At 41.0% G+C, this 24,016-nt stretch overlaps 1 protein-coding gene across 7 annotated transcripts in view; it reads left to right on the plus strand.

Moving 5' to 3' along the window:
• Window positions 1–12,376, plus strand: part of CABIN1 (calcineurin binding protein 1) — a 129,949-nt gene extending 117,573 nt beyond the window's left edge. For 5 of the 7 annotated variants that reach the window (XM_054219133.1, XM_054219136.1, XM_054219135.1 and 2 more), the window contains 2 exons: window positions 1,683–1,909; window positions 2,409–9,160. In XM_054219133.1, coding sequence (XP_054075108.1) covers window positions 1,683–1,909; window positions 2,409–2,552 — 371 coding nt within the window. In that variant the 3' untranslated portion in view covers window positions 2,553–9,160. Of the gene's footprint in view, window positions 1–1,682; window positions 1,910–2,408; window positions 9,162–11,068 lie in introns of those variants that run through there. The other 2 variants (XR_008469086.1, XM_054219137.1) reach the window with 2 other exon arrangements.
• Window positions 12,377–24,016: the final 11,640 nt, after the last annotated feature.

Genomic DNA, 24,016 nt, shown 5'->3' on the forward strand with positions numbered 1-24,016 from the left:
AAGTATTCCAGAGTTTAGGGGCATTCCTGGCAATGTCCCAGCTTCCTGGGAAACTGCCTTGTCGTCCCTTAATGGTTATTCTCTTTGGTGCATGACTCACATATGCTAAATACCACGGCAGCAAAGCCAAATAAAAACCTCCCAGCACCAGACTATCATGCTATATAGTTTGTGCATCCTTTAAAGTAGAATTTTTCTTTTAATTGAAATCTTATACGGGGCAATGTGACAACACTTTGGATTACACTCTTGGAATATTTAGCAGAAGGAAACAATTTTTCACAAAAGCTGACTCAGTCTGTGTAAACATAAAAAACAGCATTACAGCAGTTAAAGCTTTCTGTCCCTCCGCTGCCCCCTTCCCAAGAGAAGTAGGAGTTAGTGTTTTAATTGAAAAAATGTAAAACTTGGTATTTCAGGTGGGCATAATCTAGGTATTCACATTTGGGCTATCTCGTTTTTTCTTATTTGAGAGAGGCAGATTATCCTGTGTCTGATTACTGCAACATTTCTGGTACTCTATGCCGAAATGATTGGCTGCCCATGGAGATGGGTCACTGATCTTGATGGAAAGCCGAGCCTCATCTGTTGTGGCAGTTCTTGCATTCTTGTGTACAGTTGAGAACACACAATTCAATTGTACATCCCTTAGTAGTTAGTTCTACTGCTGGTTGTTTTTCAGGATAGCATCAGGAAGCTGGTGTTTTATTTTGCTGTGCTTAAGTGGCCATGTCAGTTCCGGAAATTTGCAAGAGATGGATTTGACAAGACTGAAACTGAAAAACATATATAAACACCTGTCCTTATTATCAGTCTGAGATACATAAATCAAAATACGAGAGTCTAACTTTTTTTAAAACTATTTTTGACTCCATATGAAGCAGCATTGTTAGTAAGGAATCAAGAAAACTTTTAAGGAATTCTCAGTTTTTAATGTGAAAGCATTGTCTTCTACTGGGTATTGTTGTGTATTTTGTAATGTGATAGTGCCTAGGGAAGGGCTGGATCCCGCTTTACTTCATGAGATGAGCCCAGTCTGAGCAAGTTTGCACTGTAAAGACCACAAGCTGGGACACTCGGGAAGTATGTGGAAACGATGAGAACTAGTGTGGGAGATAGTAGCACAAGCACACCAAGGAGGTTTTTATGGCAGGATTTGAAGAATGTAATGAGGAAATTTTGACGGGTGTTACCATGTATTTTTCTTGAATTGTTGAGGAGTTGCTATCTCAATAATTAAACAGGCAATGCTATAGTGGAAGAAATTAAGACTCATAAGTAAAGCTAAGTAGGTTTATTTGTTGCATTACAGGATGGAGAGGCAGCTAGAGAATGCAAAGATAAGATGATTGCATCTGAAACAAAAAGTGGGGAAATGGTGATTGTAATAGACTTCTAACTAAATGTAGATGGGTCAGCGCTACACTACCGCTTGTTGTGCTTGGTCAGATTGAGTTTCTGCTGTCCAGTAGGGTTTTCTTTAAATTACTACTGATTTCCAGTTGTCATTAAAGAATCTTGAGGCACTTTCTTCTTCTGTTTCTGAGCCTTAGTTAAAGCAACACTTGAAGAAAGGCCTTTTGAGCCAGCCATATGTCTAACAATGAACTATTCCCTCTTCTTTGACATCTGAAATCCTAGATAGCTTCCTAACGTGTTTTTTCTTATTATTTTCTGTTTAGCCTCCAGTTCCAAGCCTGAACTCAGCTCCAGTTCACAGACTTTGGGAAGTCAGCAGAACAAGACAGATGGCAACCGAGTAAAAACTCGCATTCTGCCCAACATGCCAAAGCTTTTCATACCTTCATCTGTCACCAAATTTCCACCTGAGATCACTGTCACTCCACCCACTCCCACCCTCCTTTCTCCAAAGGGCAGCATTTCAGAAGAGACCAAGCAAAAATTAAAGGTAATAAAAAGGAAACAGTAATTTTTTAGATTTTTGTTTTAATCTTAACTCTCCCGTCAATAAAATATTTGTATGAAAGGAGCAACAGTTCCTGTCCCCAGCTCATAACCAGAGATAGAATAAGTAGTGGAAGAAGATGCTAGCTATTATCAGCAGAAGCCAGTTCTATAGGACTGATGAAGTATTGGCCATGGGTGAAATCATAGCTGTCCTAGTCTTTAACCCTTTTCTGAGGGACTAAGAAAGAATTACAAAAATGGGCAAGGAAGCTACTGGAGCCATTGCAATTCTTAGGTTAGTGTAAGCTACCAGAATATTAACGGTGGGGAAGCCTACTGGTAAATATTACGCTGTTTCACATTAGGATGCCGTATCTTTTATAGAAGTAAGAGAGCTATTGAATGTGAAGGAATAGCAACCAGGTGGCTTTTATCCCTGTGATCATGGGTTTATCCTGACTATTTAGCAATATATTCTCTCTCTCTCTTTTTGGGATCAGTCTGCTATTTTGTCTGCTCAGTCTGCAGCGAATGTAAAGAAGGAGAGCCTTTGTCAGCCAGCTTTGGAAATCTTAGAGACCTCAAGCCAGGAGTCCTCACTGGAAAGTGATACTGATGAAGATGATGACTACATGGACATATGAATGAATTCTGGCCATCATCAACACCAACCATATAACCATTCTTCTTGTTGCCAGCATCTCTGGCAGTCGAAACATCTTCGTTGGCATTACTCTCCATTTAATCGGCATCATTGTGTTCTTCACTTTCATTACCTTTGTTATCATCACTACCACTTGTATTGCCTTCAAAATCTTTGCCATTCTCCCCATCATGGTGCTTGACGGAAAGAATGATTGTTTATCAGGCAGTTAATTAATTTGGACCACGCTATCACCTTTGACTTCAGTAGATGCAAGGATGTTTTGAGCTGCGATTCACATCTCTCTGCTGTTCCTGCTTCTTCAAACCAGAGCCTTGGGAGTCACTCCAGTATCTCTTTTCTATAGCATTTTCTTTCTTTTAGTTGTCGTTTTGCATTTTCCCCACTAGTTAAGTTTTCCTCCCAATAATTCAACAACCTAATGTCTGTCTAGCCATGCCATGATTAGTCCAGCAGCTTCTTTTAAGGTGAATGGAGTAGGAAAAAATTGCTGAGCTGGTAGAGGTTTTAATTGCATCTAGAAAGTCTATGGCTTTTTTGCAGCGCGAGAAGGGTGAGCTGAGAGCATGTCAGCTCCTTAGCGCTGTTGGGCGCTTTGTTGGAATTTGACTCAGTGACAACAGGCAAAGAACCAGCTTTTCCAGAGAGACAGAGAGGTTGGCCTCCTGTTTGTGCTCATTTCACACCAATGTATGAGGTCCAGCAGAAATTATCTACCTGAATGTTGGCTTAAAGAACTAATCTTTCCAGAATTGTCTTACAGTCCTTTCTCTTCTAATGCCTTGGACAAGCATTTTGAATTGGGGGCTAGATGATATTTTTATGGTGGTATTGAAAAAACTTGAAAGGTTTCAATACCATTTCAGCAATGTCTGTTTTTTACAGAATGACACGAAAAGGTGTTTTTTATCTATCTGCAGAGGGACTGCTCACAGTTATTTATATGAGAAAATAATGGTAACAAAGATCCTTTTTTTTTCTACTAAATGTTAACTTTGTAAAATAATGAATGCAAACCATGCAAAAAAACCACATCACACTATATATACACACGTGCGCCCACAGACATATATATGTGTGTGTACATATATATATGTATGTATATGAAAAAAGAAAATGCGTACAGCTTGCAATGTCAGATTTCTTTGTGTTTGGGGGAGGTCGTTTTCTGTAAAATGCAGAGCTTTGTATAAACTTTTGGTTTTTTCTAATAAAGTTGAAATGTATTGTTGTCTCTGTTCATCTGAGGGGGCAAGGTGCCGTGGTTCTGGAAAAAGTACTCCTCCTCCCTTCCTTTTCTTTCTTGGATAAGAAGGTAGCAGAGGAAGGGGATGGGGGGAAGCCTCTTCCTTTTCTGCTGACTGCCAGAGCTCTTCAGATGGGTTTGGTCTTGTGCGACCCAGAGACCGGGTCAGCCAGCGTTGCCAAGATTGCCCGCAGCGGGTTCGCTTCCCCATTGAGATGTGATCTGAATTGTTTTTCACCTATCTGAATATCTTTGAATGCTGATGAGCAGCATAAGGGGTGGACAACACATAGTGAATGGGATCACCTAGAATATTTGGCTGTACAAATTAGCGTTTAATCCACTATTACAGTGATCGCATTCATTCACTCTAAGAATAGTGAACAGACCCTGGATAAAAAGAAGCAGCATCAAACCCTGTATTTGAAAGTTTATTCTCATATTCTGCATTATTTGAACAAAATGTAATTTGTAAGCAAGTGAGCATGTCTGCTGGCTGTATTAGCAACTGTTTGTGTAAATTGTTCACTTACTACCAGTGATAGGTGAGCTGGATGCACCTGATATGGAAAAGATCAGGTAATTGAATGGTAAAAGCAAATGGGTATTTTCAATAGTAATATGTTTTCAGTGTTTGCTCTTTAATTTGGTGTAAGTTGTTATAAATACAGTGTATAGCATACCATATAGTCACTGACTGGCAGTAAGCTAAGGTAGCTTTAGATAATCAGGCATGATCTTTATTTTTTTAGAAGATGGCACAGGAAAAGAGAAATCAGCTTCTTATGAGAAATGGAGCACGACTCAGAGGATATACTTCTAAATACAGCTTTTTCACCCAAATAGAGTAGACGCATAATCTTTTTGGCTAATGTATATTATTAAAGGTATGGCTGACCTTAAGATTGTATTTAAATTTTTAGGTCTGCACATCTAGCATGGGTTTGATGTATGAAGACAGAGCATTTGATTTTTCTTAATTAACTTTGGTCACTGAAAAACGTTGTTTCCCTTTATTATTCTTCAGGATTCCTTGGCCTTAGGCATTTGCCTCCTGCTCCCGCCCCCCAAAGCTTGCTAAAATGTCTGATCTTGAGCTTTCTTTTGACTTCTAGTCCTTCTTTTTAAGAAGGATTTAATTTTTTGCTGGTTAAGGAAAGCTAGAATAGTAAGTGTATCTGTTCCTGTCAGCAAAGAGAGCTGAACTTTTCTGATCTGCTCTAAACTCATTTTAATCTTCAGACTACATAAATATGCAACTTGTATTATCCTATATTAAAAGGTCTTACCTGTTTTTCCTTTTTATTTGTCTTTTAATCTATGATCTTTTATTTACACTGTGCTGTTGGGTAGCTCAGGGACTTTTTCTCAAGCTCAAGAAGTTACTGAGAAGGAGCTACACAGGCCACCTCCTTCAACTGCTGCCCTTCTGCTAATGAATTGCGTGTTGCTCAGCTACGGGCCATCTTCTGCAATGGGTATTACTGCTGATTTTACACCAAAGGGGTTGTTCTTCTTCTGTGTGTGTGAAATCGTCTCTCTGTAAGTACAGTTTATGTAGTTCTTCAGTTCAAGGAACCATATTCTGGAGTGCAGGTACCAAGACCACTGGATGCATTTACATACGTTTGTCTGAATCGCCATACCCAAAGGTACTTGGCGCAAGAATTTCAAATCCTTACAAGCAGAAATATTTATTTAATACAGCATCTTCTGAAGCCTCGCAATATAATTTTGTGGAATTTTCAAGAAAAAACATTATGGTAAAACTGCAGTTAGCTATTAGTTTAATTGAAGTAATTTCTTTGATTTCAGTCTAATCCTAGTTGTAATAGTTTGAAATCCAACTATAGGCAAGGTCCAACTTTCCAACTCCCCCCTTTCAGAGTTGCAGATCAAATGTAAACACAACATCTATCTTCAGGATTTACTGGGTGACTTTTTCTTCTGAAATCTCAAGTGTTCCCTGGTACCTTTCTAATGTGCCAGACAAATAAATGGCAGCTACTGAAGTATATTGCTTTTGTATTTTTTTGGTTTGGTTTTTCCCTGTGAAGCTATAGGGACATGAATGTCTGGTGCCTAAAGGAAACTTAAAGGTAAGATGTGTGACCGAGTGGGGGTGGAGGGGAGGCTTTTACTTCTTTCTTTTTTTTTTTCCTGCCAGTAGTAGATTAAAAAGTCAGTCCTTTTTCGCTGTCGGAAAGCCAGAACTGTTAAGACTTCCAGGCAAACAGCAAAAACGTTTTTGTTCCAAAGCAAGTGGAAACAAATTATTTTGAACTGGGTATTGTGAGTAATTTGTGGATAGTTGATACACTTTCTGTGCTGTTCCTGGGTATTGTTTTTACACGTGATAAGGTACCTTTCACTGATCACCATTGTTAAGGTGTGTAGTACTGGGATTTGCCTGTGTTTAATGCAATTTCGTTACCTGGCACAAGGATTATATAATCCACGTATAGTTAAGACCATCGAGAATTTATCTCTCTGAGGCAAGGACTAGTGTTTTACTAAGAATTAATTTTGTTGGGCACAGCTGTTGTTAATGGCTTCTGCCCACTGTCTCAGAAAAAGCTAATAATGTTCCATTCCACAACCGAAATACCAAATCAAGGAAGATACTGAGTATCTTTCCTAATTCTATTGTGTACTAGGGTTTGTCAGTTGTTGTCTCTTGTTTTGGGTGGTTTTTTTATTAGAATGAGATTTCTTCATGAATAATGAAATTAATGTCTTTTGCAGCCAAAATAAACACCATATGGTCAGGGAGAAAGGGACCAGGAAAAGATGAGGAAGCTTGGCAGCCGAAGCTGATTAGGAGACAGAATGGACTGAATGGAAACGGAGGGCCCAGGTGAGAACAGACTAAGTCGTAGCATCCAGGGTGGGATCACACCATTGTTAACAACGCTCTCGTTTTGGCAGTGGTGTTGATATTTCAAGGAAGCTGAAAAGTCCGTTGCGTACATGCAATGTACATAGCTTGTGTGTACACTGTTACACGCTGCGCAAAGCTCATTTCTGTTCCTGCAGGTGCTTGTCATATTCTTTAAGGAAAAGGGTGGTAGGGTAGATGAATTGGGATGCTCAGAAGAAAAAGCAGCAAGCATAAACCTTGTGATCTCTTAGTCACATAAGGCTGGGATGAAGAAGCTTTGTTTTTGCAGTTGAAGATGATGGTAAGAACTTCAGTGTAGGTGTTGAGTGCTAATTGCCATCCTTCCCTTTCTTCTACTTGATGACTAGGAATCCACTGATGCTAAGCTTTGAAGCGTATATCAGGATTTTGGGAGTAACCTTGGGGTACTGTACCACAGGCCGTCCGAGCCCAAGTTATGCGTTTGTGAGAACTTCCCTGTGGGGGACTCAGCTGTTGTTGCAGGGCACAGTGTAACAGGTAGCATTGTGAAAGGTAACAGACCAACATCTGAGGGTTGTTGGCTTCTGGAGGATGACTTATCTTTGCCTGAATGGCTCTTTCACATTAACACTTGGAGACTCCATGCAAATCTCACCAGAGATTTAAAGACACATCTCTCCTTGTTCCTGCTGCTGCTTATCTAATGCGTGTATGAGGATGACAACCCATCAGCAAGTGCTTGTTAGCCAAGTCCAGAACCCCCGTTCCACAGTCTTTAAAGCTGTCTTAGAGCTCACCAACTTCTGTGCAGCATTGTTCACGTAATGTGGGTATCCTGCTGCCTGTGGATTTCTTTTGGCCACAGCTGACCCTTACAAAACACTTGGGGCTTTAGAGACTATATATGGTACATGCATGTTTGTTTGATTCCCCCACTCGGTACCACAAGCCATCTATATAAAGCACATGAGCTTTAGGACTTCAGGCCACGTCTTTCAATGCTTCAGAGACTCCGGTGCAGGCTCAGATGCAACAGCACAGTAGCTATGGATGTCAAGGGGCCTTTCTGTATATTATCTCAAAAATATTTTTCTATCCTATGGATGGACTTATTCTTAATACAATGATATGTATGAATAAGAACAAGGCATGTGGCAGGTCTGGCTGGAGAGCAATCTCAGGGCTGTGAGTCCATCTCTATATAGCTGTGTGTCCAAAGTTCATCCTGTGTCATCTGGGAGCTACACTGTCTGCTCTGGTAGCACTAGAGGGGGCCCTAGGACAGAGAAGAAGAAGAAAAAAAGAAAAAAGGGGTAAAAAAAAAAAAAAGGGGGGGAAAAACCAACCCTCACCCCACACCAAATCCTAAAATGGATGACCAGGATCTATCTTTAAACTTCTGAAAGACTAAATTTCGTTGCTGTTTTTGACCTCATGAGCCTCAGAAGAGCCTTCTGCTACTGTACCATATGTCCTCTTCGTAATAGATAGTCTGATTCAAAGCAGACGGAATGAGAATCCTCGTAGTCTGTTTACAGGATTCTGTCCCATAACAGAAAAAAAAAGAAAAGAGCTCACTTTGTTAGCATTAATATTGCAACTTAGCAGGAAAAGAGTTCCACTATATACTTGCTTTTCACACAAAATCTATTTGCCCCATAACTATGCGTTTCCTTTTTTTTTTTTAATTCCTCTATAAAAAGCCTACTGGGTGTTTTCCATTTTCTTAATGTGCATCATGTTATAATGGGGGAGACAAAGTATGTTTTGACAGTTAATCTTGTGTAAAAGGACTCTAATGCTTTCGGCTTTGTCAGTGTAAATCCTGATTAGTTCAGTCCTAGTTCATTGCAGTGATGTGGGGTTTGTACCCATCCAACTGAGCCCAAGAGTAGGTGATAAACATGCAACTCATGGATCTGTAGTGTTTTGAGATAGTTTTATTAAAGTAAAATTCTAATTAGGGACAAAAATGTGTATGAAAATGATGGAAGAAATATGTAACTTTCAAGCTTGGAAAAAATCTTGTATAACAGTCTGTGTTATCTAAAGTAGCCAGGAGGTAAGATCAAGTTCTGTAGGCATGGTGCAGAAGTGCACATGAAATGGGATGGTGAGATGGAGTTGAGGCCACAAATTGACTACAGAATCAGAAAAATAAAGTCACTTGTACCAAGGGGAGAAGTAAAATCACGCTTCTGCCTGCATTTAGGATTTATCTGTGCGATTAAATGATTGTGTCTATAGCTTGGTACAAAAGCATTCCATTATATAATCCCAGTGGGAGGAGCACATCGCAAAGTCTCTCTAAGTACATTGTCTTATTGAAGGAAACTGCCTATCTGAAACCGAGTCAACATATATGGTAAAAAGTAGCTTTTGCTCTCAGATTAGACACTGATATCCCCCTCACAATTTTTATTTCTCAGCCTATTTTTTTTCTCTCCCTTCTCTTTCAGAGACCTTGCAAACAACAGTGAATTCCAGTATAAATGGAATATAAACAAAGTTCGTATATGGTATAAGCATATGAGAACCACTTTGGAATGGTATTCATTTAATTTTGGTTAGAGTGATGTTATTCTAACTACAAGGGAAAAGCCGTGTAGCAGGCCAAAGGCACTTTAGACATAGTGCTTCCTGGGTGAATACTCAACTGTTATGTATTCCTACAGTTAGCTTAAGAACCTGTCTACATATTCACATTCTTTTCTTTTTACTTCTGTGAGGTTTTTGACAGATACGGAGGGCTGTTCACAAGAAGTAATATGCAGCTGAGTTTTATTTGCAAATATGCATTGCATGAACTATTATCTAATATAGCACTGAACACATTCTGTTCAGTAATAATTAGTAAAGGATGTTGTATGAGCTGAAAAGCTTCATGCTTTAGAAATGTTCTTTGGTTCCTTGTAATGTAAGTCACACCAGAGATTTAATTTCCTTAAGTTACACACTAATATGTATGAAGTCTCATTTTTTTTGTTCTAAATGCGTGAGTATATATAAAATGTAACTCATTCTATAAGATTGCAATGATCATTTTCTTTTCCCCTTAAGAGATGGCATTAGATGTATTCTCAAAGAATAGCTTAGCTTGTTAATTGAGCCGACATATAAAACCACCATGCTATAGGAATGTCAGAAAGCAGTAGTTTGAATACAGAAACGTGTCACTTAGGAATGTCTAGACTGTATATTAGATTTCCATTAAGTTAGAGTGGGTTAGAAAAAAAAATTAAGGTTTAGAAATTCATAGTGGAAGTTACTGAGCTTACAACATCAATTTGCAACGCTATGCCCTCAAGTAATCAATGCAAGTTCAAACAAATAACAGTGCTGCTATGACGTTCCCAATAGACAGCACTGCTGGAAATTCTTCCTATACTTAATAAGTAAATGGGCTTTCCTGGGCGCAAAAGAAGGAGTTTGACATGTTGTCTCACAGCAAGCAGCAGTGGTACAAGGTGTTTTTTCAGTTTGGCTTTCACAAACATAACAGCAGCTTGGGATTGCGTATCGTAAAGTATTGCTGCAAAAAGAAGTGCTGGAGTTTCTTGTTGATAACCTGGGTCCATGGATCCCCTTGCTTTGCCAGCACAAAGAAGCCTTTAAATTCTGCCAGTGCAGTTAGAACTCACCATTGGCATCTAAGCAGTGCTGTTGGACTGCTCACGTTTTAACTCTGAGAAGACAGAGGCTTGGCTCTTCTCTGTAGAAGCCAAACAAGCCCAGCGCATTTACTGGTAAACCCTTGGATGCACCGTGATGCTTTTCATTGTCTCTAAAATCAATCTTTCAAATGAACTGAGCAAAGATTCTCCTACAATGGCAAGTTTTACCAGGCCTATACTTTTATTTGGAAGTTGTTAATATAGCGGGTTTTCTCAAGGTAAGAAAAGAAAACCAAGAAAGCAATGCAGGATTGCTGGAAAGCCTGCAGCCTCTGAGTCATTTTAATCCCTCTCTGTCTCCCAGTGCCTCCCCCTCTGCTACAAATGGGTCCCTGTCGCGCTGGGTGGCAGGTGCTGGTGGCTGGTCTGGGGCTGCAGCCCTCCCTCCCTCTGCAGGAGCAGAAGCAGGAGTTCCCCAGGCTGAGCTCCTCCGACATGTGTATTGGCAGCTGTTATGGGGCAGACGCAAGGTCTTTTAACAACTGCACATAATTCAGATGACTGCTCTGGAGATGTTACCGTCTAAATTAATGAGCTCGCTTTTTGACAACTGATAATTGAGTTAGAATGTAAGAAAAAGTAAATAGCATGTGCTTGTACGCACTCCTGATGCATTTGCTTTTTTAATAAGATGAACTTGCAATTTTGGTGAAATTCAGAAATACTAATGTTACCATTATAATGCCCAGTTTGTGTGTATGGTCATATTTCAGTAATGACAACTCAGATACAAAGACAGCACGGTGCAGCAACTGTCCTGTTACTAGTACTACGAAGACAAACAGAAAAGTAGCAGTGAAGAACATGAAAATATGGAAATGTTATTCCCAAGTGCAGAGAATCTGCTGGAGAAGAGGGAGAGAGGAGGAGGACAATGTTTCTTCTAAAATATGAGCCTGATTCAACAAGGTACTTAAATATAAATGACTACTGCCAATTTCAATGAAGATAGCAAAGGGCATCATCATCAGCTTATATTTCACTATAGGCTTACATGATATACAATTTCTTTAGTGACCTAAGGTATTTCTACAACCAAAATTTCCGTAGAAAATGGATGCTTTAAAATAGATAGACTTAACTTGCGTAGTACTTGTAAACTCAGAAGTTCATGGTTAACCACTAAAACATGCAAAAGACGAAAGAAAGGTGTAAGTACCTCTGCTAGTAAAAATTTCAGCCCAAATGAAATTTGTGGGCACCTGAGTGACTGGGAAGAATAGGCTTGGATATATGGTAGGGTGTGCAAATAAAATGACAATGTAATGTGAGGTTTTGATAACAAATCAATCAGAAAACAGGAACAAACTATAGTTTTAAAATTCTGCTACATTCATTTGAGAGCAGTACTAAGGAAGGCAAAATTCCCCAATTAATTCTCCCTGAAATTATAATGGCTATAGCATATAGATGAACTTTGGAGGGCAACTGGTGTTATCTACCTAAGTTCCAGGAAGGGAGGCCATAAAATAAAGTTCTGTTTAATGATACCTGTCTTGGTGTGATCCCCAGGACAGGGTGTTTTGTTAGGAATATTGTTGTCTTTAACAGCTTTTCTGCCCCATCCTCAGTGATTGCTATTGTTCCAGCAAAGAAATCCTGGTGGCTTTCAGAAGAGCGGCAGCAGAGCTAGTGATATTTACCGAATATGATGGACTAGAAGCTGGCGCATTCTTGGTGTTCTCTGTCTGGGCTTTGTCAATATTCACTTTCTGCACCTATTTCATAACACCACCATTGATTTATTGTTTAAATCACAAGGGTCAAAAGAACTGAATTGTGCATCAGAGCTTTCCCACTAGCTGGTCAGTTTTTCAATTAAACATTTCGCTTCCATTTTCTATCTCCATAAAGTGTAAACTATTTGTCCAAAAAACCCCTTATCCCACACGGCCACTGAATGTGATGCTAGGACATTTTTATATATCTTAAATTGTTTATAATTTTATCTTGTAACATATTTTAATTTAAATGGTGGCTTTTTTTCATTTTGAGTGAATAAATATTAATATCCACTAGGAACCGCTCCCATAGTTGAGTTAAACAAGAGCAATACAGAAAGTCATCTGAGTTTTTGTCATGGTGAATAACACAGAAGTTTCCATACGCAGAATTGTGGAGAAGACTAGCGAGTGTCTGCTCATGTAAGTGTAGAACATGCTTAGTTTTTTGGAGAGACTTAGCTCTGATTGCTGAGAAATTGGGATAATTCAGTGCAGCAAAACCAAGTCTTTTTTTCTAATCAAGACTTACTTGGATTTTTCAGTTTTTCCATTCCCCAGTTGAAATTTCCTGTGTCTTGTAACCATTTAACAATATGTTACTAACCATCCATTATGTCCTGCCTTACTCTCTTATAGATGAAAGAGCCATGTAAAAAAAGAATTCGCCAACCCCTGTGACTGAATTTGAGCGATAATGTCAATGGAATTAACACATTGCCATTGTTGAATGGTCTCCTGTGGCTATATAAACATCAAGGTAACACATTTCCAAAGCAGAAGACATTACTGCTGTGATATTGTTGTTTTGAGAATAGTTTTTTACTGCTGAAGTACTGATGTAGATTTAGTATTTTGCCTGGTGGAGGATGATGTTAAAACAAAACAAACAAAAAAAAAAAAAAGAGGAAAGGTTGATTTTGCTGCTTTTATTTTTGCTGAATTCTGGTTTATTTGCTGAAGAAAATCTATTATATTGCTTGGCTAAACATGGAATGAGAGTGCAAGTACGTTGAGGTTTATTTAAGATGACCTCTTGTTGGCAAACACATTTAAATGATAGCTCTCTTAAGGGGCTAATTCCATTTCTGAAGATCTTCTGGAAAAGCTGGGGCAGAACTCCCTCCAGGAAACCCAGGATTCTTCAGCCTGGGGAGAGGTTGCTTGAGAGCAATTGTCTCCTGCACTAGCTTCATCCATTAGCATAACTTTCATCTGTGCGAACAGAAGTAGACTGAGGCTTAAGTACTTTTGGTGTATTGCTGAGTAAAATATAACTTTGAGAATGACAAACAAATCACGAGGGCAGGCTAGTCAGAAAACTTTTTAACTGTGATAATCCCAACGTAGGCTCATTGTCACTGTCTCACCTAACGCAAGAGAGGAATAACTAACATGGATGTTGCACAGAAACTGTTTGTAGTTCCTCGTGTCACAAGACCATTGTAATGGCTGCACTACAGAAGCCAGAGCTGGTCAGTTAGGACATGTAGGTAACAGTAACGAGTTCATTTATTATGAGTTTCCTGATCCTGGTTGCATATGGAAAAAGAACATGTATTTCTGCAAGTATATTTTCATTTGACTTCAGGCAGAAAAAATTCAGGCAGTAAGTGCTAAACTAGAACCTAACAAGTTCCCTTCCTAAATACCCCTCACTTTGTGAGTTTTACTTCTCTGTAATCGCCTTTAAACAATGAGTCAATGGATTTGCTGCATTTCTACTAATCAGAGACCATAATCCAGGTATCGAAAGGTGGGAAGTCAATCTCAAGGCTGGCCTCAACAGGCAAAGGCAGACATACTCCCCTCCAGAATCCCTGAGATGTACCCACTGCCTCTACCAGAGCTAAATCAGTTCTGGAAAAAAGGACTTTAGTTTCAAAGCTGAATCTGGCACTTTCATAAACATTAGGGCTGAAACAGAAGAGAGGGAGGTATTGTCCATCCCAGTTGTTTGTTGCAAGAACAGCCCTGGGTTGGATTCCTCAAAGGAGAAGACTACGCAGCACGGGGAATGTTCTGTTTCTGGAGTGCTTTTGGGTAACAAGGGATAGAAAAGAAAGTTGTGATGGAAGGAGGGAGGAGCTGCCCATGGCAGGAGTTTGTCAGGGCATGGAAAATGACTTGGTGAATCATGAACACTGTGCATGAGTTAAATAAACTAAGTGGACATGGTCTGTGTAAACTGGAGTTCTGTTTCTCCCTTGAGGGCTGTTTGAAGCTCTCTGAAAGCAGAGAGGAGAACAGCTAGTAAACTTTGTGCTTCAGAATTGCAGAGAAAGTGCTTCTTTCATCCATGGATCAATCTTTTGTCAGCCCTAACACAATGGCTGATGGCTTTAGTGTATCTCCGCTAGCATCCAAAGGCACTTGGGAAATGAAACCCAGTGGCTCAATAAGTTGACACCTTTCCCATCACTCTGGCCTAGGCCTGGGAGTAGGGCAGTGCTCTGCCAGGCTCAGCAACATTTAGATTGCAGTCACTCCTCCCTTGGGAGCAGAAATACAGGATTTTATTGTTGTTAATCCTCAGCTGGGTACAAAAGATGATGGCAGGACCCTGAGCCCAGCAAGATGATACCAATGGTACAAGCATGCACAGCTTGTTACATTTTTATTTTTTTTTTCTTCACTGTGTCTTACCTTTCATTTTTTCCCTTCTTTCTTTCTGCCCTCACTTTTCCATACATTTTTTTCCCCGCCAACCCACTTGTTTAAGTAAGAGACTGCCCTTCTGAAGAACAGGAATTATGGAGCCCTTCTGCACTCCTTCTCTAGGGTTCTTCAGGAAACCTGTCTGCAGATGGCTCTCAGCACCAGTGCCAAAACAGGCATCAGCCTTGCGATAGCTGCAGCTTTGGCCAGCAGCAAATAACAGTGGTGACGATGCCGGGTAGGAGAAAGCGGTCCATCATCTGAGTCACCTAATATGTTTGTGATTTTATCACCTCAGACTGTAGTGAAGTAGTTGTGTATATATATACTGTGAGAAGTAAACATCTAGCAGAAAATCTGGTGGGGAAAATTCAGGATGATTGCTGTAGTTTATTTCCTTTTAAGTGACGCTAGGTCTCCACTGTCAAGATTCTGAACAAAAGGCACGCCTAACCTCTGCTCAGGGTTGTTGTTGAGGTTCAAACTTGAGCGTGAAAGATTCATTCTTTTTGCATTTCACTTGATTTGCTCTTTGACTCCCTTCTGGGTGGTCAGTGTTTCAGTTCTGGAACCATCTTTACCAGTTTGTTTTACAGCAGACTAACAGAATGAAGCCCTGCCAGTTTCCTCCTCAGCCATATGCTATTTTCACATATGCATCCTATGATTATATTTGGCTGGAAACAAAAGCATCACACTTACTGCAGAAAACCATATCAACAATCTATATTGTAGCCTCCTTAATAGTACCATGTTTTTTATAGGTGGATGTAGCTGAACATCACTGTCTTCAAAAGAAAAGTTGAAGTGATACTAAACAACTCTTAGGGGAAGATCTGGAGGTGGAGACAAGGAACTGCAGAAGTCAGCAGTTCCTCCCTTGAACCAACTCCTTGACAATATGATGTGAAGGGAGAAGGAGTAGTTCCATCCTCGTGAGGAAATACAAGACAAAGAGGTCAGAAAGACATAATGGGAGACCACAAATGGGCTTAGATTTCAAATTTTTGCCTCAGGTTTCTGATTATCTAAACCAGACCTTCTCTGTCCTGTAGAGCGCAAGCACTCATTAACTGGTAGGCTCCCTCTGGTCTGTGAGTAGTTATTTGAAAATGAAGTAGAATACTAGCAACTTCTGCAAAACCGTAGCTGACTGCAGGGATGCAAACAGGTTTGATACAGTTGTCCAGTCCTGATTGCTTACGTTGTCTCTGGCTCCAGTTCATTTTGCACTTGGTGCACAAACACCAGCCCAGGTTCCGTGTGGTGCTGACCAGCATGGATGCCTGCACCTTACCCTGGAGCGTGATAGCTGCCTTTACATTCCTAGAAGTGATTCTTATGGCCATGACAGCCTACCACAATTACAAGGTGACCTTTTTAATCTCCTTTTTTTCACTCCATCGATCTTTCACTTTGCATGCGACAAAGGAACATCTCTCAATGCAAAATGTGCATAAGCAGAGATGAGCAGAATTTGGACTCTAACACTGTTAAGTTAGAGAATATACAATTTAATTAATTTAAGTTAGAGTATATATACAATTAGTATAATTGATCATTTTTCCTACTTTAGACATAATAAAAACCCCTAGAATTTTGCAAGGGAATTTTGCCACAGCTTTGTCCAGTAGAAGCCTTTGAAACCTCTTACCATTGCAGTGGGATATTCCCCAGAGTGCAGGAGTATTCTCAACATTTCTTCTGAGATTGCATCAGGTTAGCTCTTGATCACCCAGAGTTCATGTGGCAGGAACATCATGGAGAGGCAGAAAATTAAACACTGAATTGTCCTGTCCCTAACAAGTTTATGGGAAACGTATCTGAAGACTTGCTTGATCTTGCTGCCTGTTTTTCCCTCCTAATAATTTTTTACCTCAGTCTCCTGATTTCAGCCCAACTTGGCAGAAGTGTAGAAGTCACACAGATGTGTTAGGTCCTATGGGTTTCCTGATAATGCTCTGTCTGAGGGAATGGCTGCAATGTGAGTTAACATAATAGTAGACAACACAGTATCCAAACAGGAAAGTTCCTTTTTTAAATGCCTGAGTCATGAGAAAAGGATTAGTTGAAGCCCAGGATGGGCCACAGGGTACATGTAGTAATGCACAAGTGTGAATATTCCTTGCACCCTGTCATAATCTGGTTGGTTTGGGTTTATACTTAGTGTTAAGAGGAAGGAACTGAGCAGCACCAAGCCAGCAAAGCAAGCTAGCAGCGAGAAGGGGCAGTGCTTTGAGCTCCCTGGTGGTGAGTCCAAACCTGCATTGCAGGCAGACTTAACTCTCCCCAAATCTGACCCAGCAGTAGCTCCCTGCAGAAGCTTAAACCAGTAATTGCAGTATTAGGGGGTGGCAAAACCAGTGACCTTGTTATTGGTAAGCATCTAATCTGTGCTCAGAAGGAATGCTTGCTCTCAAATATGACTTCAGTTTCCTCCTGCACACTCCCCAGCACTCTTCTTAGCAGAACTTAAATATTTCTGTTGAATTACATTATATTGTTGTTTGTGTCTACGTTTGGTTGGCAAGGGTAGCTTAGGTTGTAAAGAGCTGGTCATTTAAAAACAGTTTTGCCATTACAAAAGCAAATATTATGTTTTTAAGAATGGTACCTATTATGTGTGTGTAAGTGATTGCTAGGGTAGAGGGGAGAAGAAATCGTAATTCATTTATGCCTAAGTAGGTGAAATCCAGTATTTTCAGTATAAGGTAGTCATTGCACGCATCTATTGTCCTGAGTCCAAGTGGAACTTGTCTGTATAATTGTTTGGAGAGCTCAAAGCCATGGGTCATCCCTTGGGTTTCTCAAGGAATTGCAGCCAATGCACTTAAATCATTCAAGTGCCTGATGTTCTTAACAACTTAAAAGCATTTGTCCACTATAGTAGGGCAAATTTTTAATTTATTTTTCTAAACACATCTATCCAAAATGATGCTAGGCTTTTATATTCACAGCAGGGAGCATTGTGAGGTTTAAATATCCCTTTAATCACTAAGGATGTAATAAAAACAAGAATTGTTCTTTGAGCTGCAGAGTGTTACCCAGGGAAAAATCTACTCTGGAGCTTACAAATGTGAGCTGAAGAGACAAACTGGGCAATAAAATCCACAACTACGGACCAAACCGGCTAAAAGTTGGTCTGTAGCTGCCCATCAGGAGCTGAGACTTGGAGGGGGGAAAAGGCCATTCAGCACCTCTAGAGCCATAAGAGCCAGGTCATAAACATTTCACAATCTGCTGGGTAGGGGGAGGGAGGCCGTGGGTCTCTGATCCTGCCTGGAGTTTATATCCTGGCCTGTGACTGCAACAAAGAATGAGTATGAGGAATTTGCCAATATGAGAAGAATGGAGGAAAAAATCTAGACAGATTAGGGATTGCAGGAAAAAGTGGTAGCTGTGTTTGATTATGTCCATTCAGGTACACTCCTGACAGCCTCATCCCACTGCAGGCTTCAGGAATCCATGAAATCTGACAGGTGCTTTTTTATGTTGTCAGTGATGTTGAAGGATTCTTACCTGAATATTGTTACTGTGGACACCAGTATCATTTTGCTGCCAGGTGATGAATATGTTGGGTAAGAAAAAGTATGGCTCAGAGTTTATCCAAGGACTTTCTGCTTAAAATGAATACGTATTTCCAGTTCTTTGTTTCCTATAGATTATATATGTCCCATCATAATGCTCTGTATCGGCTTTCAAAAACTGTCTTGCAGGATGTATTGCGTGAATCTGTCTTGGCATTCATTTTGGGTTTATGGGAGATCCTATAAATAGCTCAGCTCAGACTCTACAGGTTAGTTAGACATCCTGTGGGTTTGGATCCCTTCTTCCTGTGAGATGTATGCACAGTTCTGTGTATCCTATCGCTATATAACTTCTATAGTTCTTTTTTAGAGAAATGATAAATTGTAATGTAAAAGGAAAAAAAATGGTAATAAAATCTTAGTAAAATGAAGCATGATTTATTGTAGAATGCTCTGAATCAAAATGTGCTACATATGGTTTAATTGATCTGTTCTCTCATGCTTTCTGGTAATGTTAATTATCTTCCTCAAAAAGTTCTTTAGAGTCAATAGTGATGTTGGAGGAGCGGAGCTCTACTCAACTCTGTAGAACTCACAGCAGTTTTTGTTCTTAAATTCCAAAACCTTTAACAATTTTCATTTGCTCTTTGAAGATAGTTCCTTTGGTTGGGAATTATACTGTTTATTGATTTCCTGTTTTGATTAGAACCGCACTGCGATGAACAGTGTATGGAAATCTGCTTATGAAACTGATAGACTAAATCTGTGTTGGCAAAACAAAGTAGCTTGCAAACTGGCTTGCATGATTGAAGTCTGGCTTTTTATCTGTTCCTTTCGTGGCTTTACAAATGCTTGCACACCAACAAAAAAGATCTTTTGCAGAAACCAAAGTAGCACGACAGTGTGTCTGCAATCTCCAAAGCCCAAAAGGTTTAGATACAAGATTCAGGGTTTGGGCTGCTGCTTTTTCTTTAGAAGATCGGCTTTTTAACTGAGGTTGCTGTAGCACTGTCAGCTGGGCCTTCCATTCACCAAAATCCATTCTGCTCAGGAGTTTTTGTCTGGGCTCAATTCACTGTGAAGTAAACTGCCAGCAATTTTTAAGCTCTTCATGATGCGTCTCTTTACATATGAGTGTGTGCGCATGTGTATAAATATAAATGCATATGGATGTTAAGCCAGAGCTGTTTGCTGCCTATTTCCTAAGGCTGATCCTTTATGGCTGCTGGTGGAGACCGGCGGGTTGGGACAGGGCTGCTTGGCCGCAGGCGCGGGGAGGAAGAGCCTTCCCCGGCGTAGGAGAGCGCAGGCAGTGATTGCAGCGCGGTACTTGGTGGCCCTTCCCTGTGCTGTGTTGCAAAGCCGTTGTTGCTGCTGTAAAGTCCTTTCAGTATGTGGTTTTTTTGTGGATTTGAGCGGGACAGAGTGCTGAGCTGTGTCTGGGAAACACAATGGGTTGACAGGAAAACAGTGCACCTAACATCAGGAGTATGTGAAAACTTGAAAGGGCTCTAGACAGAAATATTTTGCATTTGACTCTGGACTGTAGCCTTTGAGGCCAAACTCAGCCTTCGGTGTTAAGTGGCTGCTAAGTATTTCGCTTCTTGTCTCAATGCTAACTAACTGCTGGGAGAAGGGTGCATATTCCAGGAGGGCTGGGGAGGGCGGATATGATAAAGGGGAGACAGGAGAACTTTTCTTTAGTTCGGGAGCACAGAAAATAAATGGCCAGATAACTCAATCCACAAACCTGCAAGAGGAAAACCCTTGTGTTAAACTTAGAATGTACAACTTTTCATTTACATGAGCCACTTTCCCACGTTCTCTTCCAAAACAAATACAGCCTCCTTCAGGGTGGGCACAGGGCTGTGTCCGGTCCCCACAGCACACTGCACCTCAGCCCAGGAATCCTGTTAGGAATTAGCGTTGAGCTGTTACCAACCGGCCCTCTCCAACCTACTGGTTTCTTTTGCCAGATGTGATTTTTTTGCTCTCTGAGAGGACAGAGAAGATTTGGGGGTGATACAGCGTGGGGCTCCGCACATGGTTTTCAGCCCTACAGAGGTCTGCTTCTGTGGGGCCCCTTCTAGGGCTCCCAGGGTAGAAACAACCGCGTGGCAACATACATACATGTAACATGCCTGAAGACACCAGACAACTTCCCAGGAAAGCAATTAAACCCAGCTGTAAAAAGGCGGGGGGGAAAGCCATTTCCCACCATCAGAAGAAAATGCTGTGTTATGTGAGCTGCTGTAAGGAGCTGGGAAGGAACCATTCCTTATGCTGCCACATACGAGGAAATGATAGGTAGTACTTCCTCAGAAAATCTCAAAACGTTTTGCAAGCTTTTACCATTCCTGTAGGCACCCACCGAGACTTGCTCATACAGTCCTGCCCAAATTCAGGCTGTGCCCATGCCGTCGGAGCTCAGCTGCTCTGTCCTGACTGACGCTGCACTGCTCCCTCGGTCAGTTCAGTGCTGTTCGAGGAGTGGCGCTTGTGTTTCTTTTTTGTCTGTGTGAGACATTGGTCACTAACAAGAACAAGGAGTCACATGCTTCGAGGCTGGCACAGCTGTCGGAGCAATAGTTATATCAGACTTCTTCTCTGGAAAAACACGGCTTTTCCCTATGGCCCCGTGTCCATAATCAGGCCCCATTTGCTTCATAACAAGCTGAGCCTGTATTTTAAGGGGCAGATTCATGGATTTTGAAGCCGTCTGGAGATTCTGAGCCACTTTGTGTTTTTAATTAAGTATGAAAATAAGTGGCTATCAGTGTATGGGTATCTGTTTATTTTATTTTGGATCCTTTTAATGACACACTGTCCTTCCATGTTTTCAGTATTCAGCCCATTGCAGATGGCAGAGTATCCTTCATAAAGAGTTGCGAAAACGCTCGGGGACTGTGGCCTTCATGTGCCAGGTGGGAATCTCTAAATGCATCACATTTAAATGACAGTAAGGCTGTCTTCATGTTTCAGAGAAGAGTATCTCTTAAATACAGTTTACGCTTCATGTTATTTTTTCTCGCTTGTGCAAACTCAGGCAGACAACACTGTTTCACTTAAGCCCAGTTTTATTAAAGCTGATATAACGCTTTCTCACAACTGTGTGCACAGAGGGAAGCCTGCAGGGGTAGGATTGCTGGCTAACACACTGGAGTGCTGCTACAAGACTGGCTCTTTCAAAAGATCATTGTTACTAATCTGGATTTATGTTGCCAGACAGTAACTTTATGCCTCACACTTGAGCTTGCTTTCACTCTTAGGGCAGAATGCTATCCTGGAAGTTTTGCCTGGGCAGAGCAGGTGAGGTTTAGACTGGATATTAGGAAAAATTTCTTCACTGAATGGGTTATCAAGGATTGGAACAGGCTGTGCAGGGGAAGTGGTTGAGTCACCATCCCTGGAGGTATTTAAAAGATGTGTAGATGTAGTGCTGAGGGACATGGTTCAGTGGTAACTTGGCAGTGCTAGGTTAACGGTTGGACGTGATCATCTTAAAGGTCTCTTCCAACCAAAACGATTCTATGATTCTGTGATCCTGATTCAGCCATTTGCAGACTCCGATCCTGCTAGCTGAAGCCTCCTGCTAGCTGTCACACGTAATCTGTTCTCCCGCAGTCTGAGAGCCCCAGTTGCCAGCCAAAGATGGCAAGATGATCACAGCCTGGGAGAGCTCTCAGTTCAGAAGGTAGGAATGGGGGCTGGTACGTGTGCTGAGCGGTTCCCTACAGGGTCCTGCTGACTCTTAAGGGTTAAAGCTTCACATGCAGGAGAAGTGCCAGAAAACATTTGCCTGACTACAGAACCCAGAGGGGAATGTTTCTTTATAATCACCTCCTCAAAGAGATGCAAAGCAAAAGCTCTTGGTCTCTGCTTTTGTCATCACACGTCCCCTCCCTTCTGCGCTGCCCTACCCTCAGCATAGCGGGAGAGCCTACTGTTAGAGCTGGGCACAGCAGGATTTTTACCTGCTCCTGGGAATGAGCTTGGAGCAGAGCTGTGTATGTCACTGACTTACACATGTCAGATCCACTCTCTCTCCCATCCCTTTCCACCCCCCCAGCCGCCAATTTGCCCGTGAATTGTTAGACACCAGCACGTTCACCTCTGACTTCCCAGCAAACTGCCTGAGGGCACTCCATGGACAGACAGACAAGGGGGTAGTGTGCTAAATTCCCCCTTTGCTAGTAATGAATTTCCTGGGGATTGTTCCTGTTAGCCACGCTGTCCAGCAATAGTAACAAATTCACTTTTTTTTTTCACTTTTAAAAAAGTGCAACTAGAATAGCTGGGAGAAAGCTAGTTGTTAACCAGTCATGGGTAATTAATGACTCCACCTTCCCCATCAATCAGCTGGGAAAAGCCAAAAGGATTTGAGTACTTGCAGCAAATGTTCGTTCTCTAGACATGCTGAAACACAGTGTGCAAATGAAGTGGCAGCAGGAGACCATCTCATAGCCTTTCAGGGAGGAAGCAGTAAGTCATGATACACGTCCCACGCTCTTGTCAGGTGAAGAGTCTGAAATTCCCAGTGCTGCTGTTGTGCAGTTTCGTACTGTGTGGGATGTTGATCCATCTTGCTGCTAGCTTGAATATGACCCAATTTTTGTTCTATTTTTGCTTTTCAGATTCTGATTATGGTTGTCTTTTACGCTTTTTACAATTAAAATACTAGCATTAAAAAAGTGCAACATGGAGGGCGCAGATTTGATGCTGGCTTTCCTTTTGTAGCAGAGCAGAAAAGCATTTCTGTATCCTGGTTTTTTTTGGGTCCGGTAGTGCCTGTGCAAGTACAAGCAAAGGAGATTTGACCTTGATACCATTCAGCTGATCTCTTATCTTCCAATTTGTTTTTCCACATAAGTAATTAATAATCTCCAGTTAAGCTAAGCTACAAGTTGATGTTGCTCCACCACATGATAGTCTCCTCGACAGTGGTACTGAGACTCCCCAGTTCTGGGTGTCCCCAAGTTAGCTGAAGGAGAAGAGTCTGTGGTCTTCTGTATGATCCAGTAGTTTTAAAGGGATGTCAAGAAGGCTGGATGTGTTCTTCAAAGGTGCCAGGAGCCAATGCACCATCTCCTGCTATAAAATCCTCCTCAGGACTTCTCAAACTCTCCAACCCTTTTCTTTTAAACTTTCTTCATTGCCACACTAAGCATTGGCTTTTGTCTCCCTGCCTAATACCGGGATGCCTAAAATTAAATATACTCCTGAAAAAGAGCCAGTCCCTCCTCTGATTAAACTCCTTTGTCCTTTTTGCATGTCCTTGCTTTGCCTGCTCCAAAAGGCAGCAAAAACAGGACTAAAGGGATATTGTTTGGTTACAGAAACTAAGTAAATTCAGAACATGTTTTGCATGTTAGGTTAAAAATCAGATGTCCCAATAACATCACAGACAAAATTAAAAAATGTTTATTTCATTGGGAGCAAAACTAGACCATGAATCAACTGCAGCCTAATAACAGTGCTCTTTGAAAAGACCAGAGCTCTGAAACGTCCTGTGCAGGATCCAACACTGTCCCACTGAGACTGATATCCTGCTTTTGACCTCCTCTTTTTGAACATCTTTGACCTTTAAATGTTAGTATAGCCATTTCTGTATATGAACGCATAGAAGTCCCTTCTTCACCAAGGTGCAGTGACTGTTTTGTGCCCTGAAGCATGAGACTTGATTACTGTCTCTTAGCACTTGTAAGCACAAAAGCTAATGGTCACACTTCCAGAATAAACTAATTAAGCGAAAATG

The sequence above is a fragment of the Rissa tridactyla genome, chromosome 13, assembly GCF_028500815.1.
Source record: "Rissa tridactyla isolate bRisTri1 chromosome 13, bRisTri1.patW.cur.20221130, whole genome shotgun sequence".
NCBI classification, from domain to species: domain Eukaryota; kingdom Metazoa; phylum Chordata; class Aves; order Charadriiformes; family Laridae; genus Rissa; species Rissa tridactyla.